We start from the raw sequence: 20,917 nt of genomic DNA, 5'->3' as shown, positions 1-20,917 counted from the left end.
TGGTGAGCAACAAAGCACTCACACGGGACACACGTACACTTAAGCCAAGTTATTTCCATGCAAAGCAAAGTGGGTTAGAAAAGCGAGGCATGCTGCCTTAGGTGAGGGTAGATGAGCAGCAGTTTAAAAAAAAAAAGAAAGCGTTCCTTCAATTCTAATTCGTTTATACCTTTTAAAAGCTAAATTTCTCTTATGGGACAAATAAAGTATCAACTATTTATTATATAGCACCCTTCCTAACTACCTACCACATATACCTTCGGGACAGCTGTAAGGCTCTAGTGGTGGTAATTCCACACTGATCACCTAGGTGGCACTGTTTACTAACACCTTTCCTCTTCCTCCCTCTACAGACGGGATGACTGACAGTCCTACCGCCTCCGATATCCGTCTCTCTTTAGACCCACCTATTCCTGCCTGGCCTATACTTAATCAAAAGTTTCACCATCTTGGGGCAGTCACTCTTGGGACTCATGACTGTGAAGATGTTTTTTGCTCTTCCAACTGCATTTATGCTTCATGTTTTCTTTGTTATATAGGGTTTGCCTGTGTGTGCCACAACTCTTTATGCTAGTTTGTGTTTTCTGATTATATCATCAATTAATCAAACAATCAATATTGTGCCTGTCTTATTCTATAGTGACTTTCTTATCTATCCATCAATCGATCGAGTATCAATATGTCAATAACACAGCACCTTTCCCATCTATCTATCTATCTACCGACCTACCTACTTGCTATGGTTTAGCCAGGATTTTGTTCCTCTGACTCGTGTAAATCTTTGAGTTGTTGTTATGTTTAAGCTATAGACGTTTTTTTGTTTTTGTGTGTTAAATATTGTTTTGTCAAACTATTTAGTATTTCCACATTATGCATATTTGCGTGTTGTTAGTGTTTTTGGTTATGTACCTTGTGTTTTTGAGGGTGGAGCCACCATTATAGATGTCAGCTGGAGCACCGGCCCTCTGTCAATCTGTCAATATATTCTTGCCAGAGAGGTGAGAGGCTCAGAACAGCATTAAGGATTGTTGCAGGTCTTCTTTTTCTAAGTTTATTGATTTTCTTGTTTTTAATCTTTTTTAGCACTTTTGGATTATATTCTTGATTCTCTGACTGGTGGTGTCAGGTTTTTTTTTTTTTTTTTTGCAGTTGTTAAATTTCAAAAGTTTAATCTTTCAATTATATAGGACCCTTGATATCCATATACTCAGAAAAACAGCATTAAACTCCACACCTAACACACACCTTTCCTCTTCCTCCCTCTACAGACTGGATGATTGACAGTCCTACCGCCTCTGACGTCTCTCTTTAGACCCACCTATTGCTGCCTGGCCTATACTTAATCAAATGTTTCACCATCTTGGGGCAGTCTGTATCTATCTCAATAGAGTCTGGCTGCAGACCTCCCGTGGCAGACCCTTTTCTAGCCAAAAAACCCCATGATGTCATTCAAGAGCCTGTAGCTAGAGGTGGAGGTGATGTAATAATGTCATAGGGCCTTGCAGCTGAAGGAGCCACAAAGGGGTCTGCCACTGGAAATTTGCAGCCAGACATTTCATATCTATCTATCTAATGGAAGGCACAGCATGGAGAAAACTTTAAAACTGGGGATGCATACTACACAGAACAGTTTAGTCATTTAAAAAGGAATGGGACTCAAATTGTTATTGCTAGTTATAGAAAACATGTAAGTTTCTAATTTGTTTTTTCTGCTTAGGAATCAAAGCATTCAGGGTGTGCCTTGGCTGGAACCTGCCATGGAGGAGACACCAGGACATCCTACTGTATCCAGGGCTCCATTGTTTCATTTCAGCCTGCGAATTGTTGTGCTGGCTACATCAGACAGAGATCAAGAGTGCCCATCATAGGGAGCGCTCAAACACATACCCACAATCACCCCCTATAAGCTAATTTAGAGTTACATGTTAAGCCCATGTGGACATTCAGAGAACATACAAATTGGCTTATACTGAAAAAGCTGTATAGTCCAGTGGGTCAGCACTGGTTTATATGGGGACACCCAAGAGGTCCTGTGCTTGTTCTCACCAACTCAGGTCTGCTAGTGAACAGCGCCTGGTGATGCCACCTCTGTGTGGCATCAAACCTTAGTTCAGACTCTCTTGATTTGTAGCTCCTCACCAATGGAATGAGCTGCTGACTCCCTCAGGGAGGTTAAGAAGCGTTCAAAGTCTCTCTTGTTCTGTTAATGTATCTCTAACTGATGATGGCTTTTTTGATAGTTCCTTGTAACTAATGGCTATGTCACCTCAAGTGACTTCTCCAGCGACTTTCAGTCGCATTCATTTTCACAATCTTAGCAAGTCGGAGGCGGTCACCTAATGGGACATATCCAACGACTCACTCCAACTAGTCTGTGACTCTCACACATGTCGGATTTGGTCTTTAGTCATAGGGGTGGCCTCCGTATGCATGAGAGTGGACAACCAATAAATGTTCATCTGGAAGTACAATGCATATAATGTAACAATAAGAAATAAGGCACATGGGAGTTTGGACCTCACGAATAGAAGAGGAGCATATCTGTCTGATGTCTTGGGTTGTACATGCCACAACAGAACAGAGTCTGCGGCTGAACCTGCCACCGCTGTTAACTCTTCATACAGCGCTGGTTCTGTCAGGCATCATGCCACAATAATGGACACGTGTGACTGTGCTGGAAGATCAGCAGTTGGTTGGTAAAGCAGACATGCCCAGCGATTTAAACTGAGAGGGTCCAGCGACGCGATCAGCAACTGCAGTCCATAGATCTGACATAGGCCACGACTGTTAGTCGTATAAAGTGAAATCGGATTAAGGAAAATGTTAACTAGATGTGTGTTTTTCTGTATGGTTTAGAGCAGGGGTTCTTAACCGGGGGAACCAAATGCTGGGGGTATGGGACTTGATCTCTGGATACTGGTATTTATTTTATTTAATGTATTAATTTATACTTGGGTAGTACGTGAATGGAACGCGATAGACTCTTCGAGAACATTCGCTATTTCCTGCAAATGCTTGTATTTCATTTTATACGTGTGTACTGTATTTACAACTTTAATGTTAAATTTAAATTTAATATGCTTTAATTTTAATAATTTAATAAATGTATATTTACTGAACAAGCGTGTATTTAATCGTTTATTGGCAATGTACGTATTTCGAAGACTCTAGAAGTGCATTTTGCATTGTATATAAAGGCAGTGACTGTGCGCCGCCATTCATTCCAGCAACTAATATAAGGAATGGTGAGGATTATTTCGACAGTCAAGTAAAGGGGATATGGGACCGTACTGGACAATCCATTGGGGGTCTGGAGTCATCAAAAGGTTAAGAACGCCTGGTTTAGAGCTTTTCACTTGTGATAGTCAATTTTGTAACCCTTGTCTTAAAATATTCTCCCCAGATTAAACGTTTACTCAATCATTCTGACCTCTTTGGTAAGTTGCTTTGGATAAAAGCATCAGCTAAATGAGTAAATGTAACGGCCCAAAATCAATGAGGTCTTCATGTTCACACACAGTTACTGAATGCTGAGCTCTCTTCCTTGTCCGAAGATCTCAAACGATGCTCATCAAAGAACTAAACGGCCATTTGTTTAAAGGGCTGACACAAAATATATACAGCGTCTTTACACAGTTAGCAAAAACTGCTTCTTTCTTTATTGCTCATCAGCAAAATGATGGACTCTCATACAAGTAAATGCACACAAACAGTATACTTCTTCTGCAACGTCCGTGTCACCAATGAGTGCAGGACAAGCTCCAGGAAGATACTGTCAGGTTGGTGGACATGGAACTGATGCTCATATACTGCACCACAAAGCTGGCATGACCTTTGCTCATTGAAATGACGGTGGTGACAGGACAAAGCACACAAACAAACAATAATTGACAGCAAGCAAAGCAAGCCATAGCAGGGTTGTGGGGGGGATGGAAAAGTGGGTGTGAGGGGTTGAATATCTCAGTATAGACATTTTAGGCATCAACACCATAGATTATACAGTTAGATCACTTGGCCATCGCACATTATTAGAACACAAGCTTTTAATTCCAGATGGATTTAAGGTTAGTATGTTAAGAGACATCTTACAATACGTGAATGAAGTCAAATGTGAAGGATATCTTACATTTCTCATGACTCTTGCTGGTCTGTAAGAGAGAAAAAGACAGGTTAGACATGCTAGTGTAGAACAATAGTCATTTTAGCCACATTATTTTGTACATTGTAACTTACTGTGAGAAACGAACTTGGATAAGATGAGTGTAAGACACATGTGGAAATAAAATGGCATGAAAGGTTGTTAACCGCTCCATACAACAGATTTTCGGATTTGCTTTTCCACTTGCGACTTCAACTCGACTAAGTCTGGTTCTCTATTTTATTTTCTCAATTCCCCTAACACTACCCATGAACTTTCCATCCAGAGCGCGGTTACTGGTGTGTTATGTGGAACCCACACAGTCGAAAAAACCTTCAGCAAGGCCATTGTTATGTTACGATTATGGATTTGTTTCATTCTGTTTTTATGTCGTTCTGGGTGTCCTGTTGTGCCGTCTTGCTTTCCTTAGGATTACTGCCATGTTGGAGACTTTTAGTTTGGACACAATGTCGTGATTTTTGGAGTTCACGCATCATGACGTCACCACCTAACACGTTTTAAAAGCCACCAAAACACGTGCAAAACATCTAAGAAAAAAACCTGCGTGTCATCTCGTGTTGTTAGATTTAATTTTGCTGGTTTTTCTACCCTCCAATTCCGATTGACATCTTGTGTTTTTCATGGCTCTGGCTATGTGCGCTCTTTTTGGCTCACAACTTATCAATGTTCTTTGACTACAATTCTGACTACATGTCCTGAGGTTTGTTATTTAATGACCGCTTTCTTGGTTATGAGCCCTGTGTGAGTTCTGACTTCCCCATGTCATCTTCGGATTCCATTCTCTCTCAGAACTGCCGATGCCTTACATAAGCATACAGGAGATTTACTGGAATATTCTCTGGTTTCAGCAGGACCTCTGGTACCTTGTACTATAGATACTGTAGATGTGGACACCCAAGACTACATATTGTTCTCCCTTTGGTTGCACTCTTTTTATAATACTTACCACCTGGTAATTAAGACGTTTTCCACCTATACATGTATCCATTATTCTTAACAGTCTGGTGGATGATACAGGCCAGGCCACCCTTCTCTTTCCTCAGAGCTCAGCTTGACTTCACTTGTGAACAAAACTTCAATTGCCATAAAACAGCAAATGAACAGTACCGCTTGGATGGAGATGCTGCGATTTCCTCCATTCCTTAATTAATACTAAACAAAGAAAATGGTGAACCCTCTCGCTACCAATCTACAGATGAAGAACTTTACAGTGAAGCAAAGGTGCAATTTCCCAAAAACTCGAAGTATGCAGTGGGTCTGGAATGAGCACAGAAGGAGAACGTGAACAAATGCATGTATTGTGCTCCACACAGCTGAAGCCGGGATTTGGAGGTGTAGCCACCATAACACACAGCGCAGTGGACTTCAGAGAACAGAGTGAGTTGATGAGCTCCCTGCTGCTAGAATATAAGCCTAAAATGAGTGACTAGCACTGCGTACAGAATATGGGAATAAAGCTTGTTAGTATACAGTATGTCGTGAAGCAGACAGCATGTTAAGTGACAAATGGGATACCTGCCCATCTGGAAAATGAAATACCACATTGCAACAAGCCAATGACTGCACGAGTGGCGTTGACATTACCTCATCCTCATGTTCCTGATCCGAATCAGATTCCTTTTCATTCCAAAAAGCAGCAGACAGAAAAGAGCAAGCACAGCACAAATTGGTCAGAAAGAGTTAGTGCAATAAACCCCCTATTCAGCTTTTATGGCAGTCAACGTGTTACACTTACAATAAACAAAGCTGGTCCATCTCAGACAAAAACACCACAAAAAACAACACACACACTTAAGAAAAGCAGTTCATTTGGCCTAATAGATGCCCAAGGGTATTTCATTATACCTTCACGTAAGCAGGTAACGTTATGTTCAGGTTACAAATGGCGTGCTGTGCCAAGCCTCTGTAGGATCTTGGTTCCTTCATGAATGATAGGCGCCCACAGGGCTCTTGAGTGCTGTCTCGGACCTAAAAACGGGGGGTAAAAAAAAAAAAAGTATGAGATCCTTTGTTACGTGTAGTGGGGAAGAGGAGCACTGCAATGTAAGTAATGGCCAACTAATAGGAAGAGGAAAAAGGAGAAGTACCGTATTTCCCCCAACAACAGCCCGTGGCTTATACATGAATTTTACAAACCTGCATATTGGGTGCGGCTTGCTTAAATGGGGCGGCCTATCTAAAAACATTTCAGTCACCATTCCTCGTGCCTTCATTTTTATGGCTATTGTTGACACTATCCGATTGTCCTCATGCTGTGCGAGAATCCATTCTTTAAGTTGCTTCTACAAGTTCGGCCAATTTGCTTTACTTGTACGCCTTGCACGCCTACGTGGCGGAAGCGCGTGCAAAGCTTCCTCATCTTTTCGCCAATTTCTCATTTGTTTTTCTTCTACTTCAAAGTGGCATCCAACTGAACAATTGCCGTTTTCTTTCGCGACGTTTCTGTCGCAACGACCTGGAGCTTAAATTCTGCAGCGTAGGACTTGTGTTGTGGGCATGATATCGGTAAGTGAAAAATTTTAGCAATTTAATTGCTCACGCTCAACTATAATGTCACTATAGAGTTGCAAAGGCCTACAGGGGCGTGCAAAATTAGATGTTTTTACTTCAGATTGGTAAATTCAGCAATGCCTCGGCTAATAACATGGAGTGGCTTATCTTAAGAGTTTTAAAACATATAGAGCATTTTCTCATAGTGTGGCCTATAATGTGAGGCGGCTTATCGTTGGGGAAATACAGTATACGCTCTGTGTGCAAGTCTTTAAGACAGAGCTGAGATCTTAGAGAAATGTCACTGCGAACAGTAATAACATACAGTTTGGACCAGCTCAATGTCTGCCAAATTTCATTCCAACCAATTCATCCCTGCCAGTAAAGGACTGAATTAATGATAAAAGTCTCCATCTTGTGCTGTGGAAGGGACAATGCTGGACTCCTCCTTTGCCCTTCTCTTTAAACAAAGCCCTAAACCTGTCCTTAGATTTTTTTTTGTGATGAATCATTTTGTGACTGACTTTTATTCCTTGTAAAACTGACGGATATTACAAGATACCTTGATAAAAAGTGCAAGTCTGTTTTCCTTGAAGGCGTAGAAACTGAACAGGTGATGTTGACCACTCTTTGTTAATGGAACGAGATTCCCAAAGCAGTCTGCATATATTGGTTTTCCCTCTAGCACCTAAAGAGAAAGAGGAATGAATATGGGCTATATATTATTATTTCATGACTCTGGGTTTTCTTTCAAGAAACACAAAAAAGTAATGCATATGGAAAAAAAAATGGTGGTCAACTAAATCGTACACTACTTACAGACAATGCAGGCTTGCATGGGAAAAAAAAAAACGCATGTTTGTAAGACGACAAATACTATAAGATAAGGCAAGCTGAATTTAACAGTTACAGATATCTAAAAGTGAACTACAGATATCTGAAAATATGTCTATGTCTGGAAATCCTCAATGTATTTTCAGATATCTCAAATGCTTTTCATGACATTTTAAAATTACATCCTGGTCACTCTCAGATATCTGAAAGTACATACGGTTTTGTTAAAAATCTTAAAAGCATTTTCAGATATCCTGAAATCAGTCCCGATCCCTGTCGAGTCATCTCAAATATATTTAGGGACATCATAAAATGACTCTTAGCACATTAAATGCAACTTAAGGAGACTCAAGATGACCTCCTGTAAAATTGCCTGTGTTTTAAAAAGGGGCTTCCGACATCAATTTCTGATATCTTGAATTGCACAGTTACTTTACAGTACTTCAAAATTGTCTAGATTTTAAGATAACACAATATGTCATGTTATCTCATTTTCTAAACCACTTAATCCAGACCAAGGTCACGGTCTGGGGATGCTGGAGCCTATCCCAGCTAGCACGGGACGCAAGGCTGGAGCAAAGCACAGACAAGGTGCCAGTCCATCTCAGGGTGAACACACACACACAAGGGCCAATTTAGTATTGTCAATTCACGTAACCTGCTTTTCTTTGGACAGTGGGAGGAAACCCACACACAGACACAGCAAGAACACGCAAACTCCAATCAGGGAGAACTCAGGACCTGAACCTTGTTCTCTATACTACAAGGCAGCAGTGTGCCTACTGCACCACCATGCCGCCCTATAACACAAAACGCATTTTTGATATCTTTATATTGACTCACATTAGAAATATCTTGGAATACAGTTTTAGATATCACAGATTCATTTACTGATATCATAAAATGGGTTTCTGCTCTGTGTGAGAGATCCATGAATGTATTTTGAGACATCATCTCAAGTAGATACTTTAAATAGCTTCTGGACTTTTTAAAAAATATCTTAATTTATTAGAAGACATTCTCTGAATTATCATTTTCCAATGTCTCAAATACAATTCAAGATATCTCAAAATACCTTCTTGCACATTTCAAGACATCTTAATTTCGGCTGACATCTTCACATATCCTCCTGGTCTTTACCATGTTTGTTATTTCCAGATTTCCACTTTTATCGCCCACATCTCGCTGCCATTCAGCATACTACCTCTCACACAAATTTCATTAGTGACAATTGAAAAAGGCAAGTCCGGAGTCACCTACAGTTTCACAAAAGCGGCACTTGAATTCATTATGCAGGTGATATCAAAACTCGCAAAAAAGAAATATTATGAGACTTAAGTTTTTTTGAGTGGAAAACAATGAATATTGGTCCTTAAAGCCTCACCACAGGTCCGTGTTTATCTGTGTTCTTTTCTGCAGCTGGGCAGGTAAAGCAGATAATCACCTGGTGCCTCACGTATAACGGCATGCGTAGAATTCACACTAAAACGTGGCGTACAGACACAACTGGAAATGTGCGTAGGCACAAAAAAATCCAGATGTGCAAAACTGCGTGTATGCAAGATTCCATGCACTTCCACTTTATAAATCCCTATAAACGTGAAATTTAACGCACGTGCCTGCACCTACAGCCCCACCCCAACTCCTCCTAGAATTTCGATTACATCTTTAGGATCATAATTGGCAAAGGGGGGGAATTGTATTACCTGAATAAATTAGGGCAGCTCAACAAAAAGAATGTCTGCATGTGCCAGAGAATGAGTCTAGTGATTTGATATTTTTTTTTTTGCTAAAGATCTTCATTTAAATGCTAAATGACAGGCAGACTTATATGGAATTAAAGAATATAAATCCTTCCAGGCAGAACATAAACAGCTCTCTTCTTGTGTCAATAGCACAGATTGTACTGGAAGCAAAATGCTGTTGGTTTATCCAAAGTGAAACACTGCGTTCAGTTTTTACAAATTCAGTTTTGTGTAAATTGTTTCATTCATCATTAGGTTTCAAATTTTTTTTTTCTTTAATAACAAAGAGGTTCCTTTAGAAGTCACAATGTGGGGACAGCTCCTGGAATGTCTTCCGTGATCCCTCTAAACCTGGAAATCAGGTTGCTGTGCTGGCATCTCCGTTTGCATTTGTCACGCCACCTAAGTTAGCAGGACTATGGTACGTTTTGCACAAAAGTCCTCCCAGCTGCTATCTAAGTTTACATACTACACCAGCACTCTGCACCACTCTAACACACTCACCACCACTACAGTCTCTTTTGTATCCAGTTTGGATTCAGTTTCTCCCAGCACCTCTACTGCGCCCACCTCTTCCATGCCTGCTGCCCCTTCACCTCCAAACATCACCTTGGCTGAATACAGTAAACATGTACAGTGAAAATGAAAATGTTCAGGATGCAGAACATGTAAGTCGTCCTCTAAAATAAGCCAGTAATTCACACTGAACAGGTGTAAGAAGGGCAGGTTACCTCCACATCTCTGCTTCTGGCCACCTCCGTGAAGTTCTCCTGCTGCTCCAGTGTCTTGTCTACTTTGTCATCGGTCATGCAGAAGCACCTTAACCGAGCTTCTATGGGGTCATGGGATTTGGCAAAGATTACAAATTTGGCCATATAGGGTACACATATAATCTCTCTGTACACTTGTGTGGCAAAATTTACAGACTCCTGAATCTGTCGGCAGTCTATTAGCCAAAACCTTTGGAAAAACCAAATCAAGAGGAAAAAATGATTAGAAACCTTTCATGGAATGGATACTTCAAGTCAAGTATTTTATTCAACAGAATATATAGCTAAACATAACCTATGAAGCTCACTGTTTTACTACATCATATACTGTATATTACACACTGTGTACAGTATACTCTGAACCTAAACAGAAGCAAGGAGGCAAAAACTCAAAAAGTAAAACAGGATTGTGTTTAAGTCAAGTCTAGTACAAGGAGAAACACAAAGAGTAACAGAAAAGGGTTAGAACTTCTTCCTTTAGCTGCTCCCATTAGGGGTCACCTCAGCAGATCATCTTTTTCCATCTCTTCATGTCCTCGTCTTCTTGCTCTGTTACACCCATCACCTGCATGACCTCTATCAGCACATCCATAAACCTCCTCTTCTCCTCTTGCCTGGCAGCTCTATCCTTAGCACCCTTCTCTCATTATACCCAGCATCTCTCCAAACCAACACAATCTCGCCTCTCTGACTTTGTCACCAAACTGTCCCAGCTGAGCTGACCCTCTAATGTCCGCATTTCTAATCCTGTCCAACCTCGTCACACCCAATGCAAATCTCAGCATCTTTAACTCTGCCACCTCCAGCTCTGTCTCCTGTGCCACCATCTCCAACCCATATAACATAGCTGGTCTCACTACCGTCCTGTAGACCTTCCCTGTCACTCTTGCTGATCCCCGTCTGTCACAAATCACTCCTGACACTCTTCTCCACCCATTCCACCCTGCCTGCACTCTCTTCTTCATCTCTCTTCCACAATCCCTGTTACTCTGTATTGCTGATCCCAAGTATTTAAACTCATTCACCTCCCTGCACCCTCACCTCTCCACTGACCATCCTCTCTTTCACACACATCTTGGTGGTCCTACTGACCTTCATTCCTCTCCTCTGCAGAGCAGATCTCCACCTCTCCAGGGTCTCCTCAACCTGCGCTCTACCCTCGCTACAGAGCATAATGTCAAAAGGGTCAAATAATGCCAACTTATACCACCAACTAGGGCTTACATTTTAAAGGGTAATCATCTAAATTGATGACAAATTGAATTGAGGAATATCATGTTAAATATACCATCACAAACAGCTCTGCGGTTTGTAGTTAATCGTAAAACCATAACATCTACAAGCCAACATGGATGGTTTTTTTTATTAAAATGTGTCATTCAGATGCATGGAAGAAAATGTCGTCCTCTTTACTGCAAGTGACATCTGAGCTGTCATCGTTACCATAAGAAATGCTGCTGCATATTACCTTGCCGATACATTAGTGGTGAAGGAAACACACTGATTAACAAATGTTAATGGAGTTGTTCCTGTGATGTCTTCCCATTGTGCAGGAGTTGTACCACCTAAAGGGGGGCAAAAAAAAAAAATCCAGTGAATTAATCACTGCAGTTACTGTAATCCTTCAGCATCAACCATGTATCCATGAAGCTGAAGAGACTCTAAGTGACATGCTGCATTAGTTCAAAATGTTCTGCTGCTTATTTTTGTTTGTACTCAGCATCCGATTCTTCACATTTCAGTGTCCAACAATAGTCGGCCAGCTGTAGGACAAAGTGAGCATTGCCTGTTCTGCTAGGCTTTAGTGGCAAACCAGGCCTGTTGAGGCTGCAGATTTAAGAGACATCCAGCTGCTCAAAACACCCACTTGGATTACAAAATATGTGACTGAACTGCAGCTTGTACCAGGATCTGCTTGGACTGCATCTGATAACAAAGGTGTAAATAAGAGTTCAAGTGAGATCTTTCCTCTGCAGATTTCTTGACCGAGAAGGTGCAGAAGAAAGACTTGTAACTTATGGAAAGACAACTCTGATGGAAAGAAGACCTCACCTATGAGGAGACACTGATTTTGCAACTGCAAAGGACTTTAATCCAAGCAGGAGATTACACATTCCCTTAAAACTCTTTGCATCATCCAAAAGATTCCCTTGGGGGAACACACTCAGGCTCTCACAAGGGAACTCTGAAGGAAGTCCCACAGAACTTCTGCTCTCATACTCCATAATGACTGAAACTATAAAGCTAAGAGCAGTTTTCCTTGGGGAGCCGAAGCTGACAAACTCTTCTCTGTGTGAACATCAGAGTTAAGATCCAGTTTGCCAAGCTAAACACTGAGCCAGTCAGAAGGCCGAGAAGCAGCCATCCCTTCAAGAAGGGTAATTCAGCATCTAAACTCTTCTGCCAAAAGGTATAATGCTTTTCCCTATGAAGCTGCAGATGACACAGCAAAGAGACTAACTGAGGAAAGTGCTGCACACTACAAACAAAGAATCATGCCGCAAAGAGAAAGAGCGCACTCCAACACGAGAAGAATCCTCTGCTTGAACCCGGAGCAGCAACAAAGCAACAACTTCACTCAACACTGGATATCATCTTTAAAGACCGGGTATTGTAAAACTATTCATCTGTGCCAAATAAATAAGAACTCTACATGGCAAGTAAACAGCCAGCTTCTTCTGTGTTACATGTTTGTGTGTCTAGTCTGACTGCATCCTGGTTTATGGCTCTATCTTACATACAAACACAAAGAGAGAGAGAGATACAGTACTGTGCAAAAGTTTTAGGCAGGTGTGAAAAAATGCTGTAAACAAAGAATCCTTTCACAAATGGAAGTGTTAATCATTTATTTTCATCAATCAACAAAATGCAGTAAATGAACAAAAGAGAAATCGAAATCAAATCAATATTTGGTGTGACCACCCTTTGCCTTCTAAACAGCATCAATTCTTCTAGGTACACTTACACACAGTTTTTGAAGGAACTCAGCTGGTAGGTTGTTCCAAACATCTTGGAGAACTAAGCACAGATCTTCTGTGGATGTCGGCTTCCTCACATCCTTCTGTCTCTTCATGTAATCCCAGACACACTCGATGATATTGAGATCAGGGCTCTGTGGGGGCCATACCATCACTTCCAGGACTTCTTGTTCTTCTTTACACTGAAGATAGTTCTTAATGACTTTGGCTGTATGTTTGGGGTCGTTGTCCTGCTGCAGAATAAATTTGGGGTCAATCATACGCCTCCCTGATGGTAGTGCATGATGGATAAGTATCTGCCTGTATTTCTCAGCATTGAGAACACCATTAATCCTGACCAAATCTCCAACTCCATTTGCAGAAATGCAGCCCCAAACGTTCAAGGAACCTCCACCATGCTTCACTGTTGTCTGCAGGCACTCATTATTGTACCGCTCTCCAGCCCTTCGATGAATAAACTGCCTTCTGCTACAGCCAAATATTTCAAATTTTGACTCATCAGTCCAGAGCACCTGCTGCCATTTTTCTGCACCCCAGTTCCTATGTTTTCGTGCATACTTGAGTTGCTTGGCCTTGTTTCCACGTCGGAGGTACGGCTTTTTGGCTGCAACTCTTCCATGAAGACCACTTCTGGCCAGACTTCTCCGGACAGTAGATGGGTGTACCTGGGTCCCACTGGTTTCTGCCAGTTCTGAGCTGATGGCACTGCTGGACATTTTCCGATTTCAAAGGGTAATAAGCTTGATGTGTCTTTCATCTGCTGCACTAAGTTTCCTTGGCCGACCACTGCGTCTACGATCCTCAACGTTGCCCGTTTCTTTGTGCTTCTTCAAAAGAGCTTGAACAGCACATCTTGAAACCCCAGTCTGCTTTGACATCTTTGTCTGGGAGAGACCTTGCTGATGCAGTAGAACTACCTTGTGTCTTGTTGCTGTGCTCAATCTCGCCATGACATGAAACTGTCTTCCACAACCTCACCTTGGTAGCAGAGTTTGGCTGTTCCTCACCAAGTTTGAAGTCTCCTACACAGCTGTTTCTGTTTCAGTTAATGACTGTGTTTCAACCTACGTGTGACATTGATGATCATCAGCACCTGTTTGGTACAATTGGTTGATCAGACACCTGACTAGAATCCTACAAAATCCCTGACTTTGTGCAAGTGGACCGATAAGAATTGATGCTGGTTTGAAGGCAAAAGGTAGGAACACTAAATATTGATTTGATTTAGATTTGTCTTTTCTTTGCTCACTTTGCATTTTGTAAATTGATAACAATAAACAATCATTTATATTTCTGAAAGCATTGTTTACAGCAGTTTTTCCACACCTGCCTAAAACTTTTGCACAGTACTGTATATGATAGATATATTTCTATAAACCGTGAGTTTATCAATAAATTGTATTATTCTGTTTCTTAAAACTAGTGGGCTTCAGTTACGTTGATACAAGTGTAAAAGCTGGGGACCGTCTCTTAAAACAGAGAACAGTAAAGTAAAGAAAGTAGACTTGCCGAATTATTTGATCAATTACTGGCTCTGCCAATCAACCAAGGAAAGAAAATCATCTTTTCATCATTCCTACACAACACTGATGGATTCCACTTGCCCCGATACCACATCTCCATTGTTGCAGTGTCCATCCTGGTGAAACGTTTCACAATATTCATGACTGGCTGTGCACCAGGATTAGCAGGAAAGAAGTCCAAGTGTGAATGAAGAATATGAATCTTTACAGATGTGTTGTCCTTCATGGTGGTGTGTGCTTGAAACATGCTGTCAAGCAGCAGGGAAATGTCTGGTGCTCTGTAGTTCCCATTAATTCTCCACAGCATCCTTCAATGCCTTCCATGTGATTCCATCAGCAAGACTAGCAGATCCTCAAACCGCTTGTCATTGGTGATGCGTCTAAATTTGTAGACCAACAAAAATGCCTTCCTTAATCTTGGAGTCAGTTATTCGTGGAAACACCGTCTCAAATGTTGAAATATTTCACCTTCCTTGTTCATGGCTTTCACAAATTTTTTTCTTAGGCCAACAAGTGGTTTATATGCCACACTTTTCTGCCCTGGAATGGCCACTCTTGTTAATGTAATGAGACTCATTATCATGGCTGCTCCATTTGCAAATGAAACAACAGGCTTTGGTAAATCTGAGCTCCAGTGCCACTACGTTTAGATGACAACACATGTTCCAGTTGTAGGTATTGCACTGTATACTGTATGTATACTCAGAATATGAAAGGAAACTGTAAAAATAGGGGACTCCAAAAAAAATGGTATGTGATAAGAAAATGTAAAGGTGATTTTCTTGATCAGCAAAAATCCACAGGATATCATCAAAAGTATTCAGGGGACATAATCTTCAATGTCCAGTGTAATGCACAACTTCAGCAATGTTTCCAAAACTAACTTTTTTGCATGCTAAAAGAAAATGTAATCTTGTTTCTCCTCCAAACTTTAAATTCTGTTTTGGGAAAAAAAAGGTCTTCTTATCCTTAATAATGTTGAACTTTTTCCAGTAACAATATACTAGGAATATCAAAATAAGAAAACGAGAGGAGACCATTCAGTCCATTTGTCACTCATTTATTTAGCTAATAGGTAAGCTGTCCAAATATCTAATATTTAATGTGGGAAATGACATCTTTCATATCTTCTGTGATGGCCAGTGGGATTTTCTACACTGTGGTGTGCTGGTCTGGTAACATCACTTCAAGAGAGGCCCATCGAATCAACAAGCTAATTAAAAGGGCAGGCTCACTTATAGGACACAGTCCAGACCCCCTGGAGGTTGTAGTGAGGGATAGAATTCAAACAAAACTGTCTGCCATTATGAGCAATGCTACACACCAACACCAAGGACTTTCAGCTACAAAATTATTCAGCAGAAGTGTGTCAGGAAACACTTCAGGGGCTTCTTGATATCAACAGAAATACGATTCTGCACGATGCCTCACTCTGACTTTGACAGCCAAGTCAGAGCTTTTCTTCCTTATTTGTGTTTAGACCCAAGTGGGTGTGTGTATTTATTTACTTGCTTATCTACCTGTTTATGTAAAGAGCCTCTGTAAAAGGCCAAACACATTTGTCTCTCTTTCTTTCTTATCCATTAAAGATTGTCAAGTTTTCTGTTCCACCTCCATGGCTCGGTTATTTGTTCATGCATTCAGATCCACCCAACTGGCTGCCACTCAAGCACTGAACCCGGTCCCAGTCTGCTACTATTCAAGAATTTAGCCCAACTCACTTAGCTACCACTCAAGACTCTAGCTCCACTCAGATGGCTGCCATTCAAGATTCTAGGCCTGCCCAGGCAGTTGCCACTCAAGAACATAAGAAATAAGAAAAAGTGAGGAGCCGACTCAGTCAGTTTGTCGCACGTTTGTTTGACTAATAGCCAAGTTACCCCCACGTTTAATCTTTCTTAAAGACTGGAAAGGTTTCTGCTTCAAATCCATGACTCAACGATTTGTCCCAGATTCCTACAACTCCTTGCATTGCGAAGTTCTTTCTGGCTTCAGTCCTAAATGAAAATCCCCAACCAAAATTATGAGAAGAAAACGGAATGAAAAATGTATCAAAACTCCTCGGTGGTACAAAAGGCCTTCAGTATGCTTTCTCAGATGTGAAAGGGTTGTGGGTCATCAATTGCAAATAAGTAATCAATATTTACTGTGGATTTTGTACTAATCAATAAAATAAAAATAAGCCAACTATTTATAGCACACATTAACTCTTTGAGGGCTGAATATTTTTTTCCAAAATACACAGTTTTCTGAAAGCAGACAAAGCAATGGTTTCACACAGAAATCAACATAAAATTTCTGTTGCTGCACGCTGTGGCTACAAGTTTGCCAGAAATGTGCGGCAGGCTGGCTGCCAGGTTGACTTTGCGTGGCAGGGGCAGCAGCAGCAGGCGCAGTACATCGCAATATGGTTTGTACTTCTTGTCATTATAAGTGGTGGTACTCCCAAGTGAACGCTGCCATTGGTGCATCAGCTGCACAAACCTGTTCAGGACTATGATCCGCTGATGCTGGTACCTCATATTTGTTTTCGATCACTTATATCAGAGTCCAATTCAGTAGTAATATGCAAACGTCCTCCACAGCGTATTTTTGATTTATGCATTCGCTTCAATCTCTCCCCAGATTGTCAATGCCATTTCTGCCATTGTTTACCTCTCGCTGCTCACTTGAGCGCAGGGAATGTCAGTCAAATCGATGAAATTAACTTTCCTTATAGCAAAGAGAGTCCACCAAAAACATAATGGCAGGTTTTGTCACCGCTTACTGTTGATTACCATCGTCAAACCCTCCTTTTGATAAAAGTCGACACCGGCCCTGAAAGAGTTAAGTGGCGATTTTCACAGCTCATAGTAGTGTGCTCAGTTCACAGTGGCAATGAAAAGACAGTGAGAGCATCATAAATAAATACATACATACATGTACTTATTAGTAAGGATATTAAACATATGCACAGCTGCACTATACAAGCGTAGATAAATGGTAAATCTGCCAGGCTACTATATGATGCCGTGTCACCAGAAGCACATATTAAACCAAATTACAACCCATATGTATGAGGGTTGAGTGCAATTATGACTTTAAACTATTGGGCTAACACAGCAAAGAGAAAAGTATTGACACTTCAGTCTTTTCTTTTTAATCTCAAAAGACAAAAACAACATCAAAGTTATGGTTAGAGTTATTTCATCTTGATTTATTATTTCATCTAGATTATTTAATCTGTGGCAGAAACCGATCAGTTTTATGAAACCACAGATGACATGTATTGTGTATTTCTTACTTTACGACTTCCTATCTGTGTAATTGATTGTGCATGTCTGCATTTCTCTCTTGCACAATAAAGTGCAGTCATAATAAAATAAAAATAAAGGACCGTTTATTCCCCAACTAGCCATCTATCTTTGAAACGTAACAATCAAACAAGGTCATTGTGTGTTAGCTTGGTGTGCATTTTTAATATCCCAGCAGTGACTATGCACTTTACAAACACCTGTCTTTATTTCCTCAATTAATAATAATTCATTACATTTATATAGCGCTTTTCTCAGTACTCAAAGTGCTATCCACACAGGGAGGAACCGGGAAGCGAACCCACAATCTTCCACAGTCTCTCACTGCAAAGCAGCAGCACTACCACTGCACCACCTGTGAGGACTTCAGAACATCAGACAGTCAGCAGTGACTACATGACTCGTCACACTGAGCTGAATGTACCTGTAATACTGCATAGTAGTCGGAGTGTTGGAGTATCTCCTCCGTATCCATTCATCATTCCGTCGGTGGAAGATTTAGGAACTGGAATTGTCATAGTGATTGGCTTGTGGAATTTCCTTCTCCTGGGTTCCAAGGTGACAATCGGGCTAAATGTTGCTTTGTTGCCCAAAATCTTTCTCACAACCTCACTACTCATTGGCTGGGCCTAAAGACAGACAGAAAAAAATAAGCAATTCAATTATTTCCATGGCAAACTAATATACAGTAACCATGCTACTATTCAGTAATATTGTGCTTGTGCCAATGTTTGAAAAAACCTTTTGCATGTATTTTTAATAAATAAATGATCATTTGAACCCGGAACTTGCGTCTGTGTATCAGTGTTGGGGGTTATGGGTGCTGCAACGCCACCTACAGGACACACTAGTTGCACCCCAGTTAATATCTGTTAACTAAGTAGGCTGACAGAAATAATCAAAGCACCTTTACCTGTAGGCCAACTCTGATCCGTTTAGTTAAGGCCCCTTCAGGAAAGACGGCTTGGACCTGTGACACCACAGTACTGCTTAGGACGCCACCTTCTGGTCCAATCAGATTGTTGTCCTGTTTGACTCTAGAAACCACTGCAAAGTACTGTGGGAAATCTCTGGTGATGATGCGGCAAATTCGCTTTTTCTCCAGTTCTTCAGGTGTGTCGAGTTCTACAGCAATAAAAACACATGAATGTAAAAATCAGTCAGTGGACTGCACAAGACAATTATTTCTCAAGTCCAAGTGGTTTTGTCTTCTTGCACTTTGGGCTAATCGAGTGCAGACAAGTCAACACTCAGCCTCCCATGCTGCCACTACAGACGGAGCTGCTTCGGGTGTCATCTTTGACACAGTAAGCGTTATGATGAGGTTTTTTCTTCATTTTTCTAGCCTCCTCTTAATGTTCTGTTCTTTAATCGTTCCTTATCTGGATTTGGATTATGAGGATTCCAAATATTTCGTTCTTGCATTAAAAATGTATTTAATATTGAAAATATTTTGTGGGATTCTGACATTTAGTTTAGTTATGGTCGCTGCCAGTGTGTGAGACCGTTGTCAGGACATGGCTTCCCAGTTGCCAGGGATGTGGTCTTAGCGGTCACAACACTTCATCATTTGCTGACAGGTTAAGAGGTTGAAACATTTTAACAAACAACATGAAATGGTGGCCATTTAAAAATATTTTCCTAAAAGACTAATGTGATTCCTTCTTTTCTCTCTCTCTCAGACATAGGACTTTTTGACAATGTTTTTGGACTCAATTTTTTTTATTCTTTTCATTTTACTTGCAATTTTTTTTTTTTTAACTCATTGGCATCTTCTAAAGAACTTTGAGCAACATGATTTGTATGAAAACATGCTATAGAAATAAATGTGATTGTTGTTGCTATTGACTAATTACGGCACCAGAGACTGGTGACGTGTTGTATGTTGATGAGCCATACAAGTAGGACTTTCACTGTGAACTCTGCACATGTGACAATAAGGATCCTGTAAACCTACAGTGAATTTCAATGCTGTCTGTACAATGAAACTTTGTGTACACAATATTCATTTATTTTTGCTCTTAGATTACATTAGATAAAACTTTAATTAATCCCATGGGGAAATTAAAAAAAAAATGAGAGTGTAGAATGAAGACAAAGTCCCCCAGGACACAAACCCAGCGCTCTTTAACGGTCATTCAATGATTCCTGCTTAGCATGTTGACAGCTAAATACGAGTTAACTCATGGTAGACGGTCTCATAGGCCGACTTCTGGACTGTGGCACCAGATACAGTGTGAGCCAAAAAGTACCACCACATTTCAAACATTTATTCTACAAAAATGCCACAAGATAAAATAAATTTCATTACGACACAAGAAAGGGAACACAAAATAGATTTTTGTCACTGTTTTTAAAAATGATGTCTTCAATGCTCACATGACTCTTTTGGGAGCAGTTAGTAGTGTCAATGAGGGCTTCAAGGTTTTGTGTGTATACCTTCGACTTGAGAGCCCCACAAGAAGAAAATCACACGGAGCGAGATCAGGCGAACACGAAGGCCACCCAACATCGCCGTACAGGGAGATCAGCTTCCCCGGAAAAATCTCCCACAAAACTTGCATGGATCTCTGTGCCGTATGAGCTGTTGCTCCATCCTGTTGAAACCAGGCATCCACCACATCCATTTCTTCCAGTTGGGGCTTCAAAACGTTCTCTAGAGCTTCAATGTGACATTCTGAAGTGACTGTGACCATTACTACCCTCCTGCTCAAAAACATAAGGCCTTATAATACCAAATTCTGCAATGGCACACCATCTCTGATGAAGTTTACAAGGGTTGGTTTCAGCCCAACAGGGGAATTTTTGCTTATTTACACAACCAGTCAAATGGAACTGTGCCCCGTCACTGATGTCACAGGACGATGGCATCTCGATGAACGGTTTGCAGAAATGTTGGCGCACAACTCTCTACGGTTATCCCAGTCTCTCTCAGCGAGTTCCTGTGCTACCATCATTTTGTAAGAATGTAAATTAAGGTCCTCATGCAAAATCAAAGACATGTTGGAAACGCCTGAGGCAGAAGCGCACTGAACGTTTAGGAGACTGCAAAACTGATGTCCTTAGAAGCTCAGATGTTTTCAGGTGTTCATACAGTCCGAGGACAGCCTGGAGATTTTCTGTTC

The 20,917-nt window shown here is 40.9% G+C and overlaps 1 protein-coding gene across 21 annotated transcripts in view; it reads right to left on the bottom strand.

Moving 5' to 3' along the window:
* The window catches only part of ank2b (ankyrin 2b, neuronal), a 512,663-nt gene that overhangs the window by 53,573 nt on the left and 438,173 nt on the right, over positions 1-20,917 (bottom strand). For all 21 annotated transcript variants that reach the window (XM_051929737.1, XM_051929741.1, XM_051929735.1 and 18 more), the window contains 8 exons: positions 18,706-18,917; positions 18,217-18,421; positions 11,467-11,563; positions 9,960-10,188; positions 7,212-7,337; positions 6,005-6,127; positions 5,744-5,776; positions 4,127-4,148 (listed from right to left, as the gene is read on the bottom strand). In XM_051929737.1, coding sequence (XP_051785697.1) covers positions 4,127-4,148; positions 5,744-5,776; positions 6,005-6,127; positions 7,212-7,337; positions 9,960-10,188; positions 11,467-11,563; positions 18,217-18,421; positions 18,706-18,917 — 1,047 coding nt within the window. The remainder of the gene's footprint in view (positions 1-4,126; positions 4,149-5,743; positions 5,777-6,004; positions 6,128-7,211; positions 7,338-9,959; positions 10,189-11,466; positions 11,564-18,216; positions 18,422-18,705; positions 18,918-20,917) is intronic.

Source organism: Erpetoichthys calabaricus, chromosome 7 (genome assembly GCF_900747795.2).
Source record: "Erpetoichthys calabaricus chromosome 7, fErpCal1.3, whole genome shotgun sequence".
Lineage (NCBI taxonomy): Eukaryota > Metazoa > Chordata > Cladistia > Polypteriformes > Polypteridae > Erpetoichthys > Erpetoichthys calabaricus.
This window is presented reverse-complemented; position numbering and strand designations above follow the sequence as displayed.